Source organism: Dermacentor variabilis, chromosome 7, assembly GCF_050947875.1.
Source record: "Dermacentor variabilis isolate Ectoservices chromosome 7, ASM5094787v1, whole genome shotgun sequence".
In the NCBI taxonomy this organism is placed as follows: domain Eukaryota; kingdom Metazoa; phylum Arthropoda; class Arachnida; order Ixodida; family Ixodidae; genus Dermacentor; species Dermacentor variabilis.
Window position 1 is genome coordinate 151785784 of NC_134574.1, and position 22129 is coordinate 151807912.

The 22129-nt window shown below is 46.8% G+C and overlaps 1 protein-coding gene across 3 annotated transcripts in view; it reads left to right on the forward strand.

Moving 5' to 3' along the window:
• The window catches only part of LOC142588163 (uncharacterized), a 268768-nt gene that overhangs the window by 244207 nt on the left and 2432 nt on the right, over positions 1–22129 (forward strand). For 2 of the 3 annotated variants that reach the window (XM_075699663.1, XM_075699665.1), the window contains exon 3: positions 21185–21453. In XM_075699663.1, coding sequence (XP_075555778.1) covers positions 21185–21429 — 245 coding nt within the window. In that variant the 3' untranslated portion in view covers positions 21430–21453. Of the gene's footprint in view, positions 1–1653; positions 1875–8906; positions 9173–21184; positions 21454–22129 lie in introns of all 3 variants that reach the window. The other variant, XM_075699664.1, reaches the window with a different exon arrangement.

A 22129-nucleotide genomic window follows, 5' to 3' on the forward strand; every position in this document is an offset into this window, starting at 1 on the left:
TCGTAACTTTTCTATGTTTTCGAAAGACAGATGCACCTCACGTGGTGGTGGAATTTTAATTCCTTTGAAAACTAATTTCCAAGCCACCCTGCTAGACCGCCCTTCATGTATTGAAATCTTGTGGCTTGCATTGCGACTGCGTCATTTTATTACCTGCATCATCGGCGTTTGCTACCCTCCGCCGGATTCACCTGCTGAGTTTCTTAGGGATCTGAATGAATCACTGAGTTTTATACATGAAAAATATCCGACCTCAGAAGCGATCCTGGCCGGCGACTTCAACTACCCAGGTATAAATTGGCGGACGTACACAGCCGAAGGCACTGCCAGGAAAAATGACTGTAAAGAATTTCTTTGTTTGATTTCTCAGTTCAGTTTGTCACAGATTGTTTCTGCTCCGACACGTGGCGAGCCGGTCCTAGATCTTGTCTTGACAACGCAACCTGAAAAAATGACAGTCCATGCTTTGGAATTTGTCAGTGAGCACAAAGCTCCTTCCCTGCGAATACACATTAGAAAAAAAGAAGCCAGAAATCTTTAGGAAAACTATTTACAATTACGCACGGTCGAATATTGAAGGATTGGTTAGTGAACAGTCATTGTTCAGTGAGCACTTCCTGGAATTAATATCAAGCCGCTGTTCAAATGACAACTGGAATCAACTGAACGCTGAACTGAAAAAAAAAGAAAGACACATTCCAAAAATCACGCTCACAACGTCGTCAGAGAACGTACGGTTCCCTTCGAACGTTAAACGTTGCATCAGGAAGGAAAGGCGCCTTTACACTAAGGCAAAACGTTCGGCATCTGAGGGCGACTGGAATAACTACCGTGCGCAGTCGAGAATTTGCCAAGCAGTAATTGAGAGAGCCAAAGATAAATATTTTAATCATGACATATCAAATTTACTTAAAACCAATACGCAGAAGTTTTGGAAAGTAGTCGATCCTAAGCCTCCTTCATCTAGTCTTATAAAAATAGTAAAAGACGGCGATTTTATTCAGCCGTCTGAGGTTGCCACCTAATTGAACCGATTCTTTAGCTCCATGTTTACTAACGAAAGACCACTTCTTACAGGTTTTATTGCTATTAGTATAAACGCGGACATGAATGACATCTTAATTACGAAGGAAGGCATTGAGCAAGGAACTAATCGTTTGCCGAGTAATTCAGCACCCGGACCCCATGACATATGTCCAAAACCACTCAAGTTAAGAAAACCAGTGATGGCTCGCATATTCGTCTAGATTTTTCAGCAATCCATTGATACCGGAATTGGGCCTGACTCTTGTAAAAATCGCACGCATTATACTTATATTTACATCTGTGTCACCTGAAGTTCCGCTTCTGTTGCTGGTGTTCTAAGGATGCATTTGCCTCGGATCGCTCACGGATGTTTCTCTTCCCCCTTATGGACAACGTCTGATTACTTTAATAAGATATTAAGAAATTTATCATGTATCATATATTTGAATAATCCATCTAATTCCTGACCAGTCCCCGTAGTGGGTAGGAGCCACGTGCTGGAACAAAAGACGTCGAAGTTACCGTTCGCACGCGCAGTCCTCGACACGCGCAGCGCCGAGCGCGCCCACACCGCCGGAAAACAGCCCGGTGTGGAGCACTGCGACGAGCTGCTGCTGCTCCTTCCAGCTCCAGTGCCGCAGGAACACGCCAAGGCCGGCATGCTGCAGCTTGGCGACCAGCACCTCGGTCTGCCAGGCCAGTCTTTCGTGGCCTAGACAAGCTGTCGACATCCGCCTCCCCCCCCCCCCCGGCAAAACTGCGCAGGAGCCTAGGCCCCGTGCCGCCCCGGCCGCTTCAAACAACCAGCGCCAGCGAGCGGAGGACGCGTAACAACATGGCGCATGCCGGTAAGCCCGAATATTCAAGTGCTTTATTGCAATTGCAAGTAAAAGGGTAATAGAGACGTTTTCATCCGCCCTTCCCCTGAGCTAGAACTCTTACAATTGCCGTGGCGCATGGTCGGCCAGTGTTTGTTGGGTTAAGAGGTCTCTGGAGATGTGACTGATGCACATTAGACTTTGTTGAAGAAAAGTGCGAAGTGAAGTGGTCCCACCTTCACGGTCTGCTCAATTGGCTTTCCTGCGGGGACATGTCAGTGTTAGGCCTTCTGCTGCCCTCATGACCTTTGTGAGCACGGCAAGCTATCACCAGCGTTCCTGCCGTGCAACTGCGCGCAAATACCAGGCACGAGCCGAAGGGAGAGGAAGCATCAGGCAAAAAACGAATCCTTTCATTAGGAACTCGCAAATGGCAATGCTTTTTATCTAGTCCTATTTCCTGCATCCTCAATGGCTATGCTGCCTATGACCATCAAGCCGCTGTTCGGAAGCGCATGGTAGCTGCCAAGGCCCTGTGTTGGTAATACAACTGCAGGGGACATATTCTGCGACTATCACTTCGGCGACACCCTTCGCGTGGCGTAGGCCTCAACAAGCGAATCAGCTTATCCGATTATGCTCAACCAGTCAATAAGCGCGCGCCTAACGGCGATGCCATCGCAGAAGCGACACTATAGCCGAAATTGATCGTTGCAGAATACGTCCCCAGTGGTTCCGTGAGCTGCCTCACCGCAACATTTCTCGGCAGCGTATAGTTAAAACTCGGTTCAATAAGGAGCAGCACAGCGCTGTCATTATTAAGTTCATTTAGTAAGCCATCCTTTATTTAGGACTCCTAATGTATTTAATCGCGATTACCGTTTTGTGGCGCTTGGAGGAATCGTACGCTCCATTGCTGCTGGAGTCTTGCTGACCACGCATCGAAAATATTGACCTTTTGATAGGCGCTCATCATTACTGGGAAATCATCGCGGGATCCACTAAGCGTACGTCTGAGCTCCAAATTGATGGCAGTGGAGACTGTATTCTGATGGACAGTCCAGGGCCAGGCCGGCACAATGAAGTCAACAGGAGTCTGCTTCTCGGCTGCTGGCGTGATGCGTATAGAAGGGAGTTAACAAATTGACAAGGAAATGTCAGCACAGATAAAGTCTTCCTGGGAGCTCGAGCACATCGGTATCGAGGAACATGAGCCAGTTCGTCACCAGGACGCCTTCCTTCAGCACTATAAAGAAACCATTAACTTTTAGAATGGCAGCTATAAGTTGTCGTTTTCTTGGAATTCGATGGTTGACGAGCTTGGCGACAACTACGAGTGCGCAGCAAGGCGTCTTAGAGCACATACAATGCGCCTCGTGAAAGGAGATTCGTTTATTAGGGAGTACGACGCCTCCATAAGAGATTACATAGAAAAGGGCTATGCAGAGCCAGCCAGCAAGAATTACGACACGTCGGAAGGTCCTGCGTACTATGTGCCACATGAAGCAATTGTTCATCACGAAATCCAGGCGACAAAACTGAGGGTAGTATTCGATGCATCATTAAGTGCCAAAAATTTCCTCTCACTGAACAATGTTTTGGAAAGTGGCCCTAACCTACACCCAGAGCTCATTGATCTGCTGATCAATTTCCGCACTTACAACATCGCCATCGTTGCGGATATTGAAAAGGCCTTTCTCCAAATCTCCCTATCAAAGGGCGATTTGATCGCTGTGTAGTTCCTCTGGTACGCTATGACCCCAAAGAAAGGGGAAGAACTTCGAGCTGTGGTAACCTGTTGGACTACTCGAGTGCCGTTCGGTGTCACGTCGAGCCCATTTCTCTTGTCTGCAACGTTGCAACATCATCTTGAAGGCCTGCCGGAACAGTATGCTGAGACTGCGGTATCCAGCGCAAGCATTTTTACGTGGACGACCTTTTTCAAATCAAATCAAATCTTTATTCAGCATTCTTCCGCGTATGAAAAAACGCGTATGTAACTGGGGTTGACAGCCTTGACAAGGGTAAAGTCTTGTGCCAGGAATAAAAATTTATATTGTCTCCAGCAGGGATGCGGCTACACAAGTGGATATTTAACGACCGTGATCTCGTAAATTTCGTAGAGAATGGCAACGTGGAATGAACGAACGATGATGATGGATATGCTGCAGCTACAAAGGTGTTGGGAGTAGGTTGGAATGCTCAGACTGACCACTTAGAATAAACCTAACTTCACTCATCGACCTCCTCTCCGCAAGCGCCGACAACAAGAGATTTGTGCTGCAGGCCTCGGCAAGAGTTTTCGACCCTTCTGGATTTATTGCTCCCACAACATTATGCGCAAAGTTAATGTCCCAGAAGTTGTGGGAGTTGGAAATTGGTTGGGACGATCCTTTGCCTGAAACATTGCAGCCTGAGTGCGACTGCTGGTGTAAGGAGCTTTCATGCATTGGAGTATCCGTTCCAATACAGATAGCGGCAGGCCTATACGGAGAAAGTGGCACACATATTCTGTGACGCAAGCCCGAAGGCCTCTGGTGTTGTCGCATATATCGTGACCAGGTCTCCGTTCGGACTAATAAATGTAAGCTCGGTCATGGCCAAATCAAGACTGACCCCTTTGAAATGCATCTCGCAACCCCGATTGGAGCTCATGGGAGCCCTTGTTGGCGCGCCGCTATGTCATTACGTAACCCAGACCTTGGATCTGAAGAAAGTTGCTACTACCCTCTGAACTGACTCTTCCGTAGCTATGTACTGGATCAAGGGAAACGCTGCCAGATGGAAGCCTTTCGTAGCAAATCGAGTCTCAGGATTACAAGCTCTGACAGATTTCAAGGATTGCAAACACTGCCCAGATCCAGACAACCCCGCTGACCTAATCACCCGAGGCATTCTCCCATCAGCCCTGCGGGAAAGAGAGTTGTGTTGGAGAGTACCCGTTGGCTTCAGGAGGATGACACGCATTGGCCAACAATAAGGAGCCGAGCTCGAACGTTGGGGAGTGCCAAATGAAAGAGCGAAAGGTGACGGTGATGCCCATAGAATCCTCGTCATCCATGGCAATTCTCAATGTTGAGAATTATAGTTCATTCAGCAGAGTCGTGCGAGTAACCGCGTAGGTCAGCCACTTTGTCGACAACTGCCACAACAAAGAAAGAAAGACAGTCGTCCCATTAGGAGCTGAAGAAGTGATCCGCGTCGAAAGATACTGGTTGGCTAAAACTTTAAGAGATGCGTCCAGCGATGACCTTTCAAACCTGAATAATCGAAGACCTCTGCACAAGAGTTCCTTTGTTTTACCTTTTAACCCGTACTTCGACAAAGAGAGCCTCATGCCAGTTGGTGCACGCTTGCAATTCAGTGATAACAGCGAAGAGACTTAGCATCCCATCGTTCTCCCTCGCAATCACCCCCTCACGTGACTGCTCATACGGAAGGAACACTTGAGAATGCTGCACACGGGCGTACGCGAGACTCTAGCACAGCTGCGAGAATCGTGTTGAATTATCAGAGGACGTCAGGCCGTAAAGAAAGTTATAAAGCAGTGCCTCGTCTGTCACAAAGTTGCCCTCCAGCTACGCAACCAGTAGCACCACTTCCAGCTGACAGAATATCAAAAGGAAACACGTTCGCCATCGTGGGCATCGATTTTGCAGGGCCCTTCATCGTCAACAGTCACGCGACAACAAAAGATGCTACATCGCTATTTTGACCTGTGCTGTGACACGTGCCGTCCACCTTGAGCTCGTCAGCGACCTGTCGGCTACAGCCTTCCTCTTGGCCTTTAAACGCTTTGTGGCACATCGTGGAAGCTGCTCGACGATGTATTCGGACAACGCGCTCACATTCAAACATGCAGCATGGGATCTAAAGGCCATGTTCGCGCTCTTGCAACTCGAGGAATTGCAGTCATACTTCGCTGGAAACCAGATCAGATGGAAGTTTATTGTTGAACGGGCAGCGTAGTGGGGCGGATTCTGGGAGCAGATGGTGCGATATGTGAAAATAGCATTGCGAAAGGTATTAGGTCGGAGCAGCTTGAGTTTCGAAAAACTGACCACCGTTCTTTATGAGATGGAGGCGGTGATCAACTCACGCCCTTTGACTTTCATATATGATGATGCTCAAGAGTCAAGAGCCAGAGCTACTGTCACCGGCGCACCTTCTTGTCGGAAGAAAGTTGACAACCCTGCCTCAACATCTGCTGCCGGACGAAATTCCTGGCGGTGGAATGCATCTCTCACGACGCTGGAAGTACCCGACTGTCGTGGTCGATGGTTTCTGGAGACGGTGGCGGAAAGAGTACTTATTGGAGCTTAGATCGACACATATGTGCCGACCAACGACATCGAGCTTTGTTGCTTCTGAGGGAAGACCGCTTGAAACGCCACATGTGCAAGACCGCCAGAATTAAGGAAACATTTAAGGATAGAGACGGCAGGGTGTGGTCCCGCAAATTGTTATTAAGTGAGGGAACAGACGTGAACCGACCGATACAGCAGCTGTATCCCTGAGAGATTGGGGAGCAATGAGCCCGATAATAGTTTGCTCATCCGGGGGAGACGCCGAAGAATCCCCGCACTGGGGGCCGCCGACGATGTGGCGAGGAGGACTGCCCCACCTAAAACGGCACTGTTGAGGTCACTGTGGCAGAAGCGCTGGACACTTGACACCCCTCAAACTGCGTGCAAATTATTGGCGGGCGCTTTCTACTAACAGCAACCGACGGTGCGATGGCGTCTTTCAAGTGTGGAGTGGGCTGCTTGCACGTGCGGGGTGCAAGAAAGCCTATTTGGCACAGTGTATGGCGACTTTTCCTTTCTCTCTACTCTCTCTTATTTCCCGTACCTTCTAGTTAAAAATAAACGAGTCTTCTTGATGCACTCTGAGAGAACGGACGTCTGTCGTTTTTCCATCAGGTAAAAGTTCTTCGTCTTTTATTCGGCCACAGAAGGCCCCGTATGTTCTCGCTAAACTGTTCAAGTCACATTTTCTTTTTTTGATGCAAATGGGATGGCGAAGATTCTGGGAAGGTCGAGGCTAGAAAGTGCACAGCGGTCTAGTGGTGCACGGCATCTTTGCATTAAGAGGCGAGTGGAAGCCGCCGGCTTACTCTGTCCCCATCGCAGATCTCTCTCAAGAAAGGGTCTGCTCAGCGATACCATGCACAGCAGACACCCCGGAGTAGGCTTCCCTAAATTTCCCACGCACTGGTGTTTGATGCGCAGCGGCAGACGGCCCACTTTCTTTCCCCTGCTAGCCTCCCTATTGCGCGCGGATTGTGCCGCACGATCGTCAGTTCCGCTTGTGCACGGTCGCGATATACGCAGTTGGCGGTAGAGTCACTAGAAATAATTTTTTTCCAGTGACTAAGTTGGCGGCGACGCGCAGCGCTACCGCTAACCATCCCACCTTCCCCCCCACCCCTCCCCGGCCTTTCGCAGGACGGAACACTGCGTGTTGGCTCTGCGCTTTCCTCTCTCCTGCGCTCAAGGTAGAGCCACTATTGACGGCTCCCCTCGCGTCGTTTCATTCGAACGGCGACGGTGTTATCGGCCTCGGAGTTTACACGGAGCGATGGCGACAGCGACGGGAGAAGTACGCCTAGATTATCCATATAATTGCTATCTCAACCAAAAGGGCGAAGATCACTGCTGCCTTGTCCATGTTACGGGGGTGCTGTCTCCGCCGTGTACCAAACGGAAGCATGCTGAGGGCGATGTGACAAGTTGTGGTGAATCTCTAACATGCAATAAACTTTGCATTCGGTGACAGGGTGTTGCCGCGGCGCTTTTATTTGCGTCATGGTTCTTTGTAGCAGTGTTGTAGGGCTGTGAGTCAGGCGCCTCGTAGATGTGGAGCGCTGCCTATGGGGAACTGGGCGCTGAGGTGGTCGTCACAGTGTTGTCATTCTAGCGTCACGGTGAGATGAATGAGTCAGCTAGCGTTGTACAGGGTGCGTAGCAGGAGACGAGTACTGCGAGCCCCTGGAACTACGATCTATCAGACAAGTACAGGCCGGCAGAGGGATCCCTTCGCGCGTGGCAATGGCCTTCCGCAGGTTGTCGTAGATGCCAGTGCGCAGTGGAATATTGTATCACCAATAGCCGGCCACCTGGAAGGTCAGGTGTTGCGTGAAGACAGTGCAGATACTGATTGCCTACGTTGATGAGGTAAATGTGACTATCTCCTGAAAGGACTACATGACATGGTTGGTCCTATAAAAGTTCTGCAGGCACGCAACCGCAAGATCGACGAATGCAACGCTTCGAAAGGTTAACGGCTTGCTGCCTTTTACCGAGAGAACGCATATGCTGGTGACGTCGAGTTGGACGGAGTATGTATTTAATGACTGCGGAAGCTGTGGCTCTGTTTAAGACTATAAATCGTTTAAAGAATGTGGAAACTATCTTTGGTGAGTTTGTGAACTCGCAAAGTGACAGGTATATACCTATAAAGTTTTTGATTCAGGTTTAATATGTTTAGAAAGCTTCCACACGTCTAAGTGCGTGAACACAACAAAACAGCAGATTCTATATTTCAGTTTATGTCTGCTTGCTGATTTTGAGCAAGAAAACGCTGCTATTTGACAAGTTGTTCTTTGCGATATATACAAGTTGTCTTGAACGTACGCGTGCATTGTGGATAAGTAGCTAGCAAGACGACAGCAAATACTGATAACGCCTGCGACTGTAGATGCACAGTTACAACGTTTTCAGTAATCCCCAGCGGTGTTTGTCATACTTCAGTAAAATCTTGGCGCGAATAAAATTCGGAGTGTTTCTTATCTCTATGTTAATGCTGTCAGCAATGCCAGCGCAATAGGTTACAAAATGTTCCGCCTGTTCGTCTCCGAAGCTGATAATGCTCCTTCGGATGCAATGAGTATGTGTCAGGAAAGTGTTTGCTCAGCAACTAGATTTTATGGTTTGAAGTAAATCGTAGTGAACGATTATTATTTGAAAAAGTGCTTCAGGGCGAGACCGCATAGCCAGTGACACTCTCGAAAGTTGAAGCCTAGATTTGAGACAGTACATTATTAAATTTCGGGAAATGCAGACGGCTCCATGAGGGTTTACATCCTGCGTACCAAGCTGAGGGGAACAGTTGGTGCCGCCGCATCTCTGGTCGCAATGGCAACATCCAGCATTCCGAACACCGAACACAGCTACGAACACTGGGGCGCCGGCTTCGCACATTGGCCACCCGCACCAGGAGCTCTCATCCAGGTGGTGGAAGGCGGCCGCCATCCGGTCAGCGGCCGTTTGGTCGGCACGATGAGCTGGCAGTCTGAAGGGGAACTGCTGGCAAATGGCACAACAATGGTGAGAAATGCTTGTTATAGACGATACACACATTAACATGCATTTCATTTTATTCCATCTTCTTTCCGTGAAGACCCCCCGAGGGCGTATTACATATGGGGTGCAATCAGCTAAAAAAAAACATTAATAATGCCACATGTGTTTATATACAAAATACGTTATCAAAATTTTCAACGAATTATAATGCACAGATAATCTCTATGACATGTTGGGCATGGCCGCTCTAATCTTTAGCTGCACGTGGGAACAAGGAAGCTGAAAAAGTAACAATTCGAGCACGCGGACGAAAAACTTGACAGTTGTGGTTGGGGCGGTCTGAAGTGTCTGATGCTGGCATGGTGTAAGGTGCATGATTGAGTGATAAGCAATAGAACTTGTGACAAAGTAATAAGGTGGTTATGCGACGGCAAACTGAGAGAGGCGTTAAGGCAGATTTAGTTTACAGAGCTGAAACACTGACGTCATACGAATAAGAAGAATGTATGAAGCTTGTAGCACGATTTTTGTCTGCTTCTAGGTCATTTATGAGGCTAACACGATGCTGGTGCTTTATGGCGAGTGCATTTTCTAGTTTAGATTGAACGAGTGCCTTGTAAGCAAGCAAGTTTAAGGGATTAGGGGTGAGGCGAAGATGAGTTTACGAAATGGCAGTGTATTGCTAGCTGATGATATCACGTTGGGTATGTGTTAATTCCACGTTATATCATTTATTACTTTTATGCCTAACAATTTGAAAGACGATACGAATTGTACGATCTCGTTTGCGATATTGCATAGAAAGTCATGAAACGCGTGTCGACGGGTAATGCAAGAAACTCGAACTTGCTAGGGTTAAGCATCTTGAGTCAGTCTTCTCACCATTGTTGGATGTGGCTCAGATCCGCTTGGAGGGCTTCTTGATCGGCAGTGTTTATTACTCGGCAGTATATAACGCAGTCGTCAGCAAACATTTGATTTGGCAAGATGCGTGCAACTGGAGATCGTTAATAAATATAAGAAAAAAAAGTGGGACGAGAGCGGATCGTTGTGGGACGCCTGATCTTAAAGGAAGAGAATTGGAGGACTGGTTATTTATGATGACTGATTGAGAGCGGCTTCTTAAGAAGGCTTTGATTCACTGTAGTACGTTAGAGTATAGGTTTAACCGAGAGGGTTGTTTATTAAACGTTGATGTGGAACTTTATCAACTGCCTTATCGTAGTCGAGCGAAATAGCGTCAAGGTGAACGTTAGTGTCAAAGTCAGCAAGCAAATCATTGAGAAACGTGTCTAGTTGTGTTTCGCATGAATGCCTCTTGCGGAACCCATGCTGGGGCGGATGGAAGGAATTTTTAGGGTTTAAGAAGTCCATAGCGTGAGAGTATATAACATGTTCCATAATATATTAAGGGACCCTAGTTAGAGATATGGTACGGTAGATAACAGTTGAATTTTTGTCACCTGATTTGTAAAGCGCAACGACCTTCCTTGTTTGCCAGTCTTTAGGAATGAGGCGCCTGTGGTAAGTTACTGTAAAAAGAACAATTTAAAGTACAGTGCGGCATTAGGGATGAGAGGCCTCTTGAAGAAAAGGCCTGTTAGCTTACTCCCAGTTTTATATAAATATTTACCAAAATAATATCCAATAGAACAAGGGCAACACGGGACTTTAGTCAACCAAGGGAACCGGCTGGCTTCAGGAAGGCATACTCTACAATTCATCCATGTAATTAATCAGGTTATCGAGAAATACGCAGAGCGTAATAAGCCTCTCTATATGGCTCTCATAGATTACGAAAAGGTATTTGATCCAGTAGCGATACCAAGAGTCATAGCGGCATTACGTTTTCAAGGACTACAGAACGCTGCCTAACTACCTTGGAAAATGTATACTGTGGTTCTACAGCTACCTTAATTTTACACAAGAAATGTAAGAAGATACCTATAAAAAAAGGGGTCAGATAGGGAGACAATCTCTCCAGTGCTAATCACTGCGTGCTTGGAAGAAATATTCAGGCTATTAAACTGGGAAGGCTTAGGAGTAAAGATCGACGGCGAATATCTCAGCAACCTTCGGTTTGCCGATGACATAGTTCTGTTTAGCGACAATGCAGACAAGTTACAGCAAATGATTGAGGACCTTAAAGGGACACTAAAGGATACTATAAAGTGATAAAGCAATGCTCTAGAACGTCGAAGGCGTCAATATAATCACGAACAGAGCTTTAGTAACCGAGAAATTGAGGTGAATGCATGACACGATGTGAGATCCCCCAGCGACATTCCAGTACTATGGCCCGATGACGAAGGCACGCCTCATCATAATTTATGTCACTAGTACTCAAATACTCGTATTAAAAAAATCATTTCATTAGGTTATAAGAGGGAAGAACATGCTACTTGTCTACTTCGATTCTAAGAAAAAATAACATTTTGACGTTAACCTTCACTAGTATGGGTGGTCGAAAGGTTTTGTTTTCGCTAGACTCTGCGCTGCGCGCGCTTTGGTGTTTCAGTTGTTTTGTTATCGCGTCGTGCTGCGCTGGTTCTGCTGGCTCGCGAAACTTGCATTTGGAACAAACAGCGAGAATGCCACGTCCATGTGATGTCGTGGGATGCGCGAACGGTCCGCGTAACTTGGCCAAGGGGAGTTGCAGCGGCGAATCCAACGTTACTTATCACTGTGTGCCAACGAGCGAACCTCTCTCATCAAAGTGGTGAAGTGCCGTACCTCTGCCGCAGCGCGTTGGCAAAGAGCCGAAAAATCGCATAGTGTGCTCGCTGCACTTTCGTGCAGAGGATTACGAGTTCAACGCCGACTTACTGCAGTCGTGTGGAGTGCCTTTCAAAGCAATGCTCTCCCGTAGCGCTGTTCCGTCGGTCTTGTCTGCATTCTCCGAAGCGCTTGAACAAATGCAGGTCGAAGACAGGGCGGTGAGTGCGGCATTTGGTTTTCACGAAGCAAAACTTACAAATGTGCGAATATGTACAGCCATGACATACAGTTGCCGCCATAGTAGTGCGCAACGATGCCGGCAGCGCAAGCCCTCAGCAGCAGGTCACGTTCATCACTGCTTAATTCGCTGAAGTCGAGCCCAGCATCGCGAGCCAATGTGTCGTTGTCAGGGTCGTTCATTGCAACGAGCGTCAAAGTTGGTGTCATAAAATAAACAACCAGCTTATAGTCGCGCGCTTTTCCTTCCGCTAGCCACCATAGTTCTGTTTTGACGCGGCTGTCGGCTTAGTCTTGGCTCTGTTTCTGGCCGCGCGTTTGTGTTTGGCGAAGAAAAGCCGTAGCGCCGTCTGTGAGCACCGTTCTACTCACCGACGGCGCAACGTCACCATGAGACTATCACGTTACCACTCCTTGATCGAAGGGTGGACGATTTGAACTGCGCTAGAGGTACGCGGACGCTTCCGAACGCATTTTCTATTCAAGTAAGTCTCTTCTTCGCATGAAACAAACGTTTAGACGTTTCTGGGATGGTATTTCAACAGTCCACGTTGACTTAAATTTAACCTTTAGTGTCCCTTTAACAGAGAAAGTGTAAGAGTGGGATTCGCGATTATTATGCAGAAGACAACGATAATGATAAATAGCCTAGCAATGGAACAAGAGTTCAGGATCGCTAATCGGCCTCTAGAGTCTGGGAGGAGTACGCTCACCTAGGTCAGTTAGTCACAGGGAACCTTGATCATGAGAAGGAAATCCACAGAATAAAAATAGGATCTATCGTATACGACCGACATTGCCAGCTCCTGACTGGAAGCTTACCATTATCATTGAAAAGGAATGTGTACAATCCGCACATTTTACCCGTGCTGACATATGAAGCAGGTACTTGGAGACTGAAAAAGAAGTTTGAGAACAAGTTGAGGACCGTGCAAAGAGCGATGGAACGAAGATTGCTAAGGAAAACGTGAAGAAACAGAAAGAGGGCGGTTGGGATGCGCAGGTTCAGTTTAGGTAACCACTCTCGGTTAGATAACCGTTTGACCATTAGGGTTACAGAATGGCTACCAAGAGAAGGGAAACGCAATCGAGGACGACAGAAGACTAGGTGGAGCGATGAAACTAGGAAATTCGCGGGCGTTAGTTGGAATCGATTGGCGCAGGACAGGGGTAGTTGGAGATCGCAGGGAGAGGCCTTCATCCTGCAGTCGACATAAAACAGGCCGCTGCTGATGTTTATGATGATTGATCGGTGACGTATTATTAGTAGGTGGTACCCATTAAGGCGGGTTGCTTCTGTGAGAACTGTAGAAAGTGCTATATTGATCATGTCCGCGCATTCTCTGTCGAAGACTGGTTGATCCGATGCATTAGCCAAATCGGTTGAGGATGTTGGTGCAAGGTTGATGATGCGCCAAGATATCTTGGCGTTATCGCATAACATGCGCCCCAGGTCGCTATTAAACATTCTTTTGCGTCGGTGACCGTACTCAAGTATTCCTTTTTGGCTGAGTAGTATTTTTCCTACGGCTCGAGGTTTCCCTTTAGCGTAGCAGCGCAATAAAACCACTTCTCTTTATTGTCGAGTTTTTTAGTCTCTTCGAAAACCAAGGAATAGAACGATTTTCATTAAATGTTATTGTGGGGATAAACTTTGTGGAAGGTCCTGTATTTTATTCTTAAATATCAAGCAGTTGTCGCTAACCGATCTCTGGTTAAAACTGCCTTCGAAGATTGGGAGAAAAGTTGCTCAGTTTGTGATTAATGGCGTCGTCACTACCTTTGTCATGCATAGTGATTGTTTCCTTTCGTATTTCATGGCGCTTGGCGTGGAAGGAAAAATCTGCTTGAATAAGTTTGCGGTCACTAATGGGCTCTAATTACGTAAAGGATGATAAAATGTCGCAATGCGTGTTCAGTATTAAGTCTAAAATGTTGCTGGAGTCGTCTACGATGCGTGTTGGACTGGTTGCTAGTTCATTAAGGTTAGATATCAGAGAAACATCGAGAAAATCTCTTCATTCTACGCTTATTCGTTGTGAGTGAGAATTATGCCAGTCTATTCCTGCGTAGTTGAAATCACTGAATAGAACAATATCTCCATTCGGAAATGATATGGTAAGTAGGTATAGCATGTTGGCAAGCCCATGAGAAAAATTTAGGGGTTGTTTGCGAAGGGCTATGGCATAGGCTGGTTAGAAAGGAGTGTGGTGAATTAATGCACAGAAGCCACATTAGCTCCAAGTAGTATGTGATGCGATAAAATTGTGATAAAATTGCGAATATTAGTAAATGTCACATGAAAACGAAAGAGGGCTGCTTGCTGACGTAAAGGGGCGGTTATTGCCTAATTAAGGGAATGACAATCGCTATGATATTTCTCTAACTGTCTGCGATGAGTCTGCTGTCTGCTGATAAACGTCTTTATTTGTGATCTCGTTAAGTTTTTCATAGTCGACGCAGAAGCGCAACCTACCGTCCTTGTTTTTCCCCAATACAACAGACCATTCTCAACGACTCTTAGATGGCCGAATAACTCCGTCTTCAAGCATCGTCTTCACTTGTGTTTGTATTGCCTCGCTCTCTTACGGTGCTACACGATAGGGATTCTGCCGAATCGGTCGGGAGTCGGTTTCTGTGACAATACGGTGCTTGGTGAGCAGCGTGTGGCTAAGTAACGACGTAGTTGAGAGGCAGCCCTTGAACTCATCCATAAGCTCAATAAGATGGTTGCGTTCGATGGATGATCAGGTGAGACTGACATCAACCACATGGGCAAGCATAGGCATAGTGGACGCTACGTATTCCAGCGAGAGGGAGTCTTGTGTTGGGGTGAATCCTTTGAAATAAGCGACAGCCGTGCATTTAACGATGGGTCGCCGGTCCCTGCTGAAATTCGTGAGTAGCAGTTCAGCATGTCCGTCGAATACATTAATTACCATGTTGGCGATGGAAACGCCTTGACTCAGTACCAGTGCGTCGGTGTATTCAGCGACTTTAGTGCCGCTGTGCAAGTTGTTGCAGATTACAGGCACGAGGGAAGAGCTTCGCGGCGGAAGTGTCACGTCATTGGCTAAACGTAGCAGGGTCGCTGGTGTTCTGCGAGGTCGAAGTGGTCTGAGCTCGCAGAATATGTAATGATGAGGTCGTACACATCAATTACTGCACCGTGCTCTCTAAAAAAATCCATCACCAATAAAAGTTCTTCACAAAACTGAAATAGAATGACGAGGGTTGCGACGATGTCTGAACTGGCGATTACTATTCTGGCTGTGCATTTTCCGATCAGCGTCAACTGGCCGCCGGCAGTTCTGAGGTTTGGCCCGGTCCGTCGCACAGCTTTAGACACTCATTATGGAAAAATGGGAACCAGTATCGACGAGGGCAGTCACTTGGTGGCCGCCAACGCGAACGGCGAGATCGGCGCTGACGGCGTAGATTACAGAGAGTGTGGGTAGAGTTGTCGGAATCTGAAGGTGGGGGGTCGGTCGCTAGTGATGGGGTCTCTTGAAAAGCTAGACGGTTTGCACCCCCGCATGTCGCCTCTAACCGCACCCAGCTTGTCGCCTCTAGGGACCTGGTGGCAGTGATGGCTGCGTTGTAGCTGTTTGTGGTGTCAGCAGCATTGAAGTAGGGGGACGCGCCCGCCTACCAGTCGGGCGAAGAAAAGGCCTGTTCGATTGCCCACCGGACGATATGAGCGAGAGAAGCCGCCGCTGGTGCCATGGGAGCAATCCCGAGCTGCCGGATCTGCTCTCGCACAACGTCTCGGATGAGTTCAAGCAGACACGTGTCGCAGCTCTCAGGTATAACTGAAGCTTTCACCGGTGAGTTCGTGCGATCACAAGGTTGCACAGCTGCTGTATTGCCCGTTCAATAGCGGTAGTCCCCTTGCTAATTACGGCCACTGTCGTCGGTGGATTTCTCACGAGTCCGGCAAACAGTTCCTCCTTCACTCCGCGCAAGAGATACCGCAACTTGTTTTCTTCCATCTCAGGGTCTGCTCTGCGGAAAAGGCGGGCAATATCTTCTGCTAACATGGAAATACTCTCATATGGTTTTTGAATACGGGATTCGAGCAGGCGCTGCGCGTTGTCTCTCCTGTGGCTACTAGTGAATGTGTCTAGCAGCTGGGTGTGGAAGGCATCACATGTGGTGAAACTCCTCTCGCGGTTCGCAAACCACGTCCACGTACTGTCTTGAAGAGCCAAATAGATATTCGCGAGCTTTTGCTAGGAGCCCCGCTCATTATAAGGCGACAAGCTTGAACTGATCCAGCCAGTCTTGGACATCTTCAGAGGCGTTATCATGGAAACTTTCTGGGATCTTAGGATTATGCAGTGTCACCTGCAATGGAGTTGGTGGCCATGGCAAAAGAAGTGGGACGCGTTCCGGCGGGGTCTTGCAAAGGGTTGAACTCCGGCGTCAGGCCTAGCAGGCGGCGACTGCACCGGTGAACAGGAGTTTTCACGGACGAATGTGATTCCTCATTCGATGCATGGCTCCGCGAAGGGACGCCGAGCATGAGGCAATCCTACGCAGCACCTCTACCGGTGTCACGGACTAGTAGGAGACGCGAAAGCGACGTACAGGACGCATAAAAGCACTTTGACGACGACGACGACGACGACGATGATGATGATGATGATGATGATGATCCTCTGTCATGGATCGCACCCACTTAGCGGGATAGGCCAAGAAACGGGCGGCAGGAGATGGCTCAAGGTAATTCTCTTTTGAAAGCGCGAAACGCAAAGTAAAAGAAATACAACAAAAGGAAATGATGCAATAACTAGAATAGTATGCGAGCGAGCAGTCAGACTAACTAAAAGGTCAATGTTAAAACATGGTAGAATGAAGGAGGAATGGATGTTGATAAAGATTCTAGAGAAACAAATGTAAGTGAAATGAATGCAGATTTGATATCCAGAATAAGTATATAATAATTAGCAGGGCAATCGTTTTGTTTCAGTTAAATAATCAAATATTGCTGAGCAAGCATTTCTGTGGCTATATCGTAGTGCCGAGGCCCCAAATGATGATAAGTATGGTTAACCCTAATCCAATTTTGCAGAGTGGAGGTTCGAGTAATATCTTTCTCTGACGTGAATATTTATAAGAGCAGTCAGCGTGGCGTCGTTGTGGTCTCTGTTTTTCTACCGGCGCGCTACTTCCTGCGTTGTTGTCATGGCCTGGCAGGTACCCGCGGCGACAGTGTATCTCCCTGAAGCGAATAGATAGCGCTCTAAACGACGTATTGCCTGGCGGAATCAGGATTGTAAAAAAGCTCGCAAAAATCAACATCAGGCTTCGCGTTATCTTTGAGGCTCTCCAACTACCGAAAACTTGATAAGCTTAAACAAAATAAAGTACGAAGGCAGAACAACGCGCCGCCGTGAAGAAAGGGAGAGCTGCGAAAGATACATCTGTAGCATTAATTCATATACAGACGAAAGTAAAGCCTGGAACTAATTATCTACCTCTACCTCTGCTTACCCTCTGCCATTAATAAATAGACATGAGACACACTTATTGACGAAGCTCATTCTCTTGGGGCACATTTAAGAAAAGATTTCTAGTTCGCCCCACTACTCAGATACATTTCTTAGATACCGGCAACAAGCGCAGATACTGCCTCCGGATAAGGAACAAAATAGCAGTAAATCTTAGAACCGTCCATTTACCACGACAAAATTTCAGTCTGCACTAAATGGTCTTAACAAGTCTGCTCCAGGAAGCGTCATAATAATGTTTGAAATCACGAAACGCCTACGCTCTGAGACCGACAAAACACTACCGTCACTTTTTTTTCCTCGGTGTTCTCTGCCAGCGGCATTCCGTTTGCCAGGAAAGCAGCAATAACCATTCTAACACTAAAAGACGGCAAGGGCACTTCGGTGAACAGTTATAGTCCTAGAGACTTGGCAAATTGCCTCTGTAAACTGTTTGAGAAAATGGTTGACCGTCACTTCCTTCACTTCTTTGAAAGTAACTTTGAAAGTAACAAACGATTTCACCCGCTAGGTTTCCGGGAAGGTAGATCCACAACAGATCACCACGTCCGTATCGAGACGAATATTCGCGATGTCGTTGTGTCTAGGTTCATTTTCTCAGTATTTATTGATATGAAAAAGGCATATGACGCCACGTGGTGCTATCAAATTCTTCGTGACCTGGCTGAAATGGGAATCCGAAGCGTGCAGTTTGCTCAATGTCATCGAAAGTTAGCATTCTAACAGCGCGTTCCATCTTAGAGGGGCTAATATGCTATCTCGTCTATTTAGGCAGGAAACGGGTGTACCACAAGTTGGCGTGTTTAGATGCACTTTATTCGCTGTAAAAGTGAACTCGCTCCACACTGTCACATTTATACAATATTTCATTCTGTGCATGTGGATGATGTACAAAGAGGCTTCAAATGATGTAATATTTCGATCTGAAAGTGACATGTACCACTTGGCCTCAACATATTGCCAAAGTGGTGTGACGAGAATGGCTTTAAACTTAACACGGAAAAAAAGCACATGTGTTCTCTTCTCGAAGAAGAACGGCAAATTCCGTGGCCCTGGTATTTATCTTACACGACAAGAGCTTCGTGTGAGCAATGAACATAACTATTTGGGCCTCATTCTAGAATCTAAAGTAAGATTCACCCTCCACTTGAAAAACGTGAGAGTGAAGTGCGTGAAGACATTGAATCTACTGAAGCTCTTGTCCCCTACGTCTTGCGGAAGTGACAGGTGCCTCTTCAGTGTGTATAAAAGTCTAATAAAATCACGCCTCTACTACGGAGCTAGAGTGTATAACTTAGCTACGCCTAGTGCCTTGAGGATGCTAGATTCGATTCACCAATTTGGCATCCGTCTTGCTACAGGTGCTTTCAGGAGTAGTCCTGTAGAAATCCTGTACGTTTAATACACCGTATGTTCTGTACATCTCCAAAGGACATACTTAACGTTCCACTACGCCCTGAAAGTAAATCAGATACTCAGCATCCATGCCATTTTACTATTCGCGACATGTTCACTGTCAGGCTGTTACGTAACCGCCCAGCCAGTCGGCCTCCTCTGTTCCTTCGGTTGGAAGCACTCTCAGAAAAAACAGGAGTCCTTCATTTAGAGAATGTACTAATTGCTCCTGCACACCTGCTCCCACCATGGGAATGGCAGGGCATTCAATGCGATATCTTTTCTTGAAATATCAAAGAATGCGCCAGAAGCACATATGCACCCCCATTTCCGTGAATTTCTGAACAAGTACTCTTGCACAGAATACTATATAGATGCTTCCAAGTCTTTCTAAAGGTGTATCTTACACAGCTGAGGCCTACGTTATACTCTCGGATATTCAACACATCATCATCATCATCAGCCTAGTTACGCCCACTGCAGGGCAAAGGCCTCTCCCATACTTCTCCAACTACCCCGGTCATGTACTAATTGTGGCCATGTTGTCCCTGCAAACGTCTTAATGTCATCCGCCCACCTAACTTTCTGCCGCCCCCTGCTACGCATCCCTTCCCTTGGAATCCAGTCCGTAACCCTTAGTGACCATCGGTTATCTTCCCTCCTCATTACATGTCCGGCCCATGCCCATTTCTTTTTCTTGATTTCAACTAAGATGTCGTTTACCCGCGTTTGTTGCCTCACCCAATCTGCTCTTTTCTTATCCCTTAATGTCACACCCATCATTCTTCTTTCCATAGCTCGTTGCGTCGTCCTCAATTTCAGCAGAACCCTTTTCGTAAGTCTCCAGGTCTCCAGTGAACACATAATGTTCACTAAATGTCACACACTCCTTTTAGTCTACGAAAACACAAGAACTCCGTTTTTAATGAACCGTGCAGCTTGTTCTGCTCCGCATACATATACAATCAAGTGACTGGCTTAACTGAGTACCTGACCACAAAGGTGTAAAAGGCAACGTAGCTACTGACGAAAACGCTACGTCACTAAATTTCAGCGACACAGATGGAAATATCCCCATCTACACCAGCGTCTAAAAGTCTTTTCCACTCCGCAAACTGAGGAAGCATAGGAAAAAAAAAGGGGTACACCCCAGCATTGAATAAGCTTTAAACAGTAAAACTAAAGGCAGGGAACTCCAAGTGAGAAAAGATCACTTTACAAGGAACTTTGTTTGTTTCATAACTTCTCTATGTTTTGGAAAGACAGATGCACCTCACGTGGTGGTGGAATTTTAATTCCTTTGAAAACTAATTTCCAAGCCACCTTGCTAGACCGCCCTTCATGTATTGAAATCTTGTGGCTTGCATTGCGACTGCGTGATTTTGTTACCTGCATCATCGGCGTTTGCTACCCTCCGCCGGATTCACCTGCTGAGTTTCTTAGGGATCAGAATGAATCACGGAGTTTTATACATGAAAAATATCCGACCTCAGAAGCGATCCTTGCCGGCGACTTCAACTACCCAGGTATAAATTGGCGGACATACACAGCCGAAGGCACTGCAAGGAAAAATGAATGTAAAGAATTCCTTTGTTTCGTTTCTCAGTTCAGTTTGTCACAGATTGTTTCTGCTCCGACACGTGGCGAGCCGGTCCTAGATCTTGTCTTGACAACGCAACCTGAAAAAATGACAGTGCATGCTTTGGAATTTGTCAGTGACCACAAGGCTCCTTCACTGCGAATACACATTAGAAAAGAAGAAGCCAGAAATCCCTAGGAAAACTATTTACAATTACGCACGGGCGAATATTGAAGGATTGGTTAGTGAACAGTCATTGTTCAGTGAGCACTTCCTGGAATCAATATCAAGCCGCTATTCAAATGACAATTGGAATCAACTGAACGCTGAACTGAAAAAAAATAAAAGAAAGACACATTCCAAAAATCACGCTCACAACGTCATCACAGAGCGTACGGTTCCCTTCGAACGTTAAACGCTGCATCGGGAAGGAAAAGCGCCTTTACACTAAGGCAAAACGTTCGGCATCTGAGGGCATTTCAAAAAGTGCTTCTTGGCGAGACCGGGCAGCCTCTCAAAAGAGTAGCTGTAGATTAGAGGCAGTATATTAATTAGTTTTGTTACTTCTCCTTGTCTCTTCCGACTCACCTCTAGGTGCTGCGGGCCATACAGAGGTTTACCTTATTACTACATACCTCGACAACAAGAAAGCGGCGGCCGGTGCTGCGGCCCTGACGAAAATAACATCAAGCGTTCGCCATCAGGAGGAGAGCTTCAAGCACTGGGCGGTAGCCCTGCGCTACGCACCTCCTGGGGCACTCTATGAAGTCGTTGAAGCAGGGCCGCATCGCATCACCGGCCGCATAGTAGCCACAACACCGCTACAGACCTTGGAGTAACTCAACAATGAGGCCTCAGAAATGGTGAGAAACGCTTGCGTTATAGACGATACATACATTGGGATGCATTTCAATTCATTTCATTTCATTTTATGTCCTTAAAGACCCCACGAGGGCGTGTTACACAAGGGATGGAATCAGCTAAAAAAACATGAACAACAAAGCTACATGTGTTTATATGCAGAAAAGGTTATTCAAGTTTTCTACGATTGATGATGCACAGGTGATATCAAGGATATGTTGGGAATGACCGTTCCTATTTTTTAGCTTCACGTTGGAAGAAGGAAGCTGGAAAAGTAAATATTCGAGCACGCGGACGAAAAACGTGAAGGTTGTGGTTGGTGCGGTCAGAAATGTACGATGGTAGAATCATGTAAGGTGCATTTTTGAGTGATGAGTAATAGAACTTGTGGTAAAGTGATAGGGCGGCTTTGCGACGATGAACAGAGGGAGGCGATAAGGGAGATTTAGTTTTGAGAGCTGAAACAAAGACGTCATTAGAATTATAAGAATCTATGAAGCTTGTAGCACGATTTTGGTGTGCTTCTAGGTCATCATCATCATAATCTATTTTATGTCCACTGCAGAACGAAGGCCTCTGCCTGCGATCTCAAATTCCAACTCTCACCCGCAAATTGCCTCATTTCGTCGCACCACCTAGATCATTTATGGGGTTAACATGATGCGGGTTCCATATGAC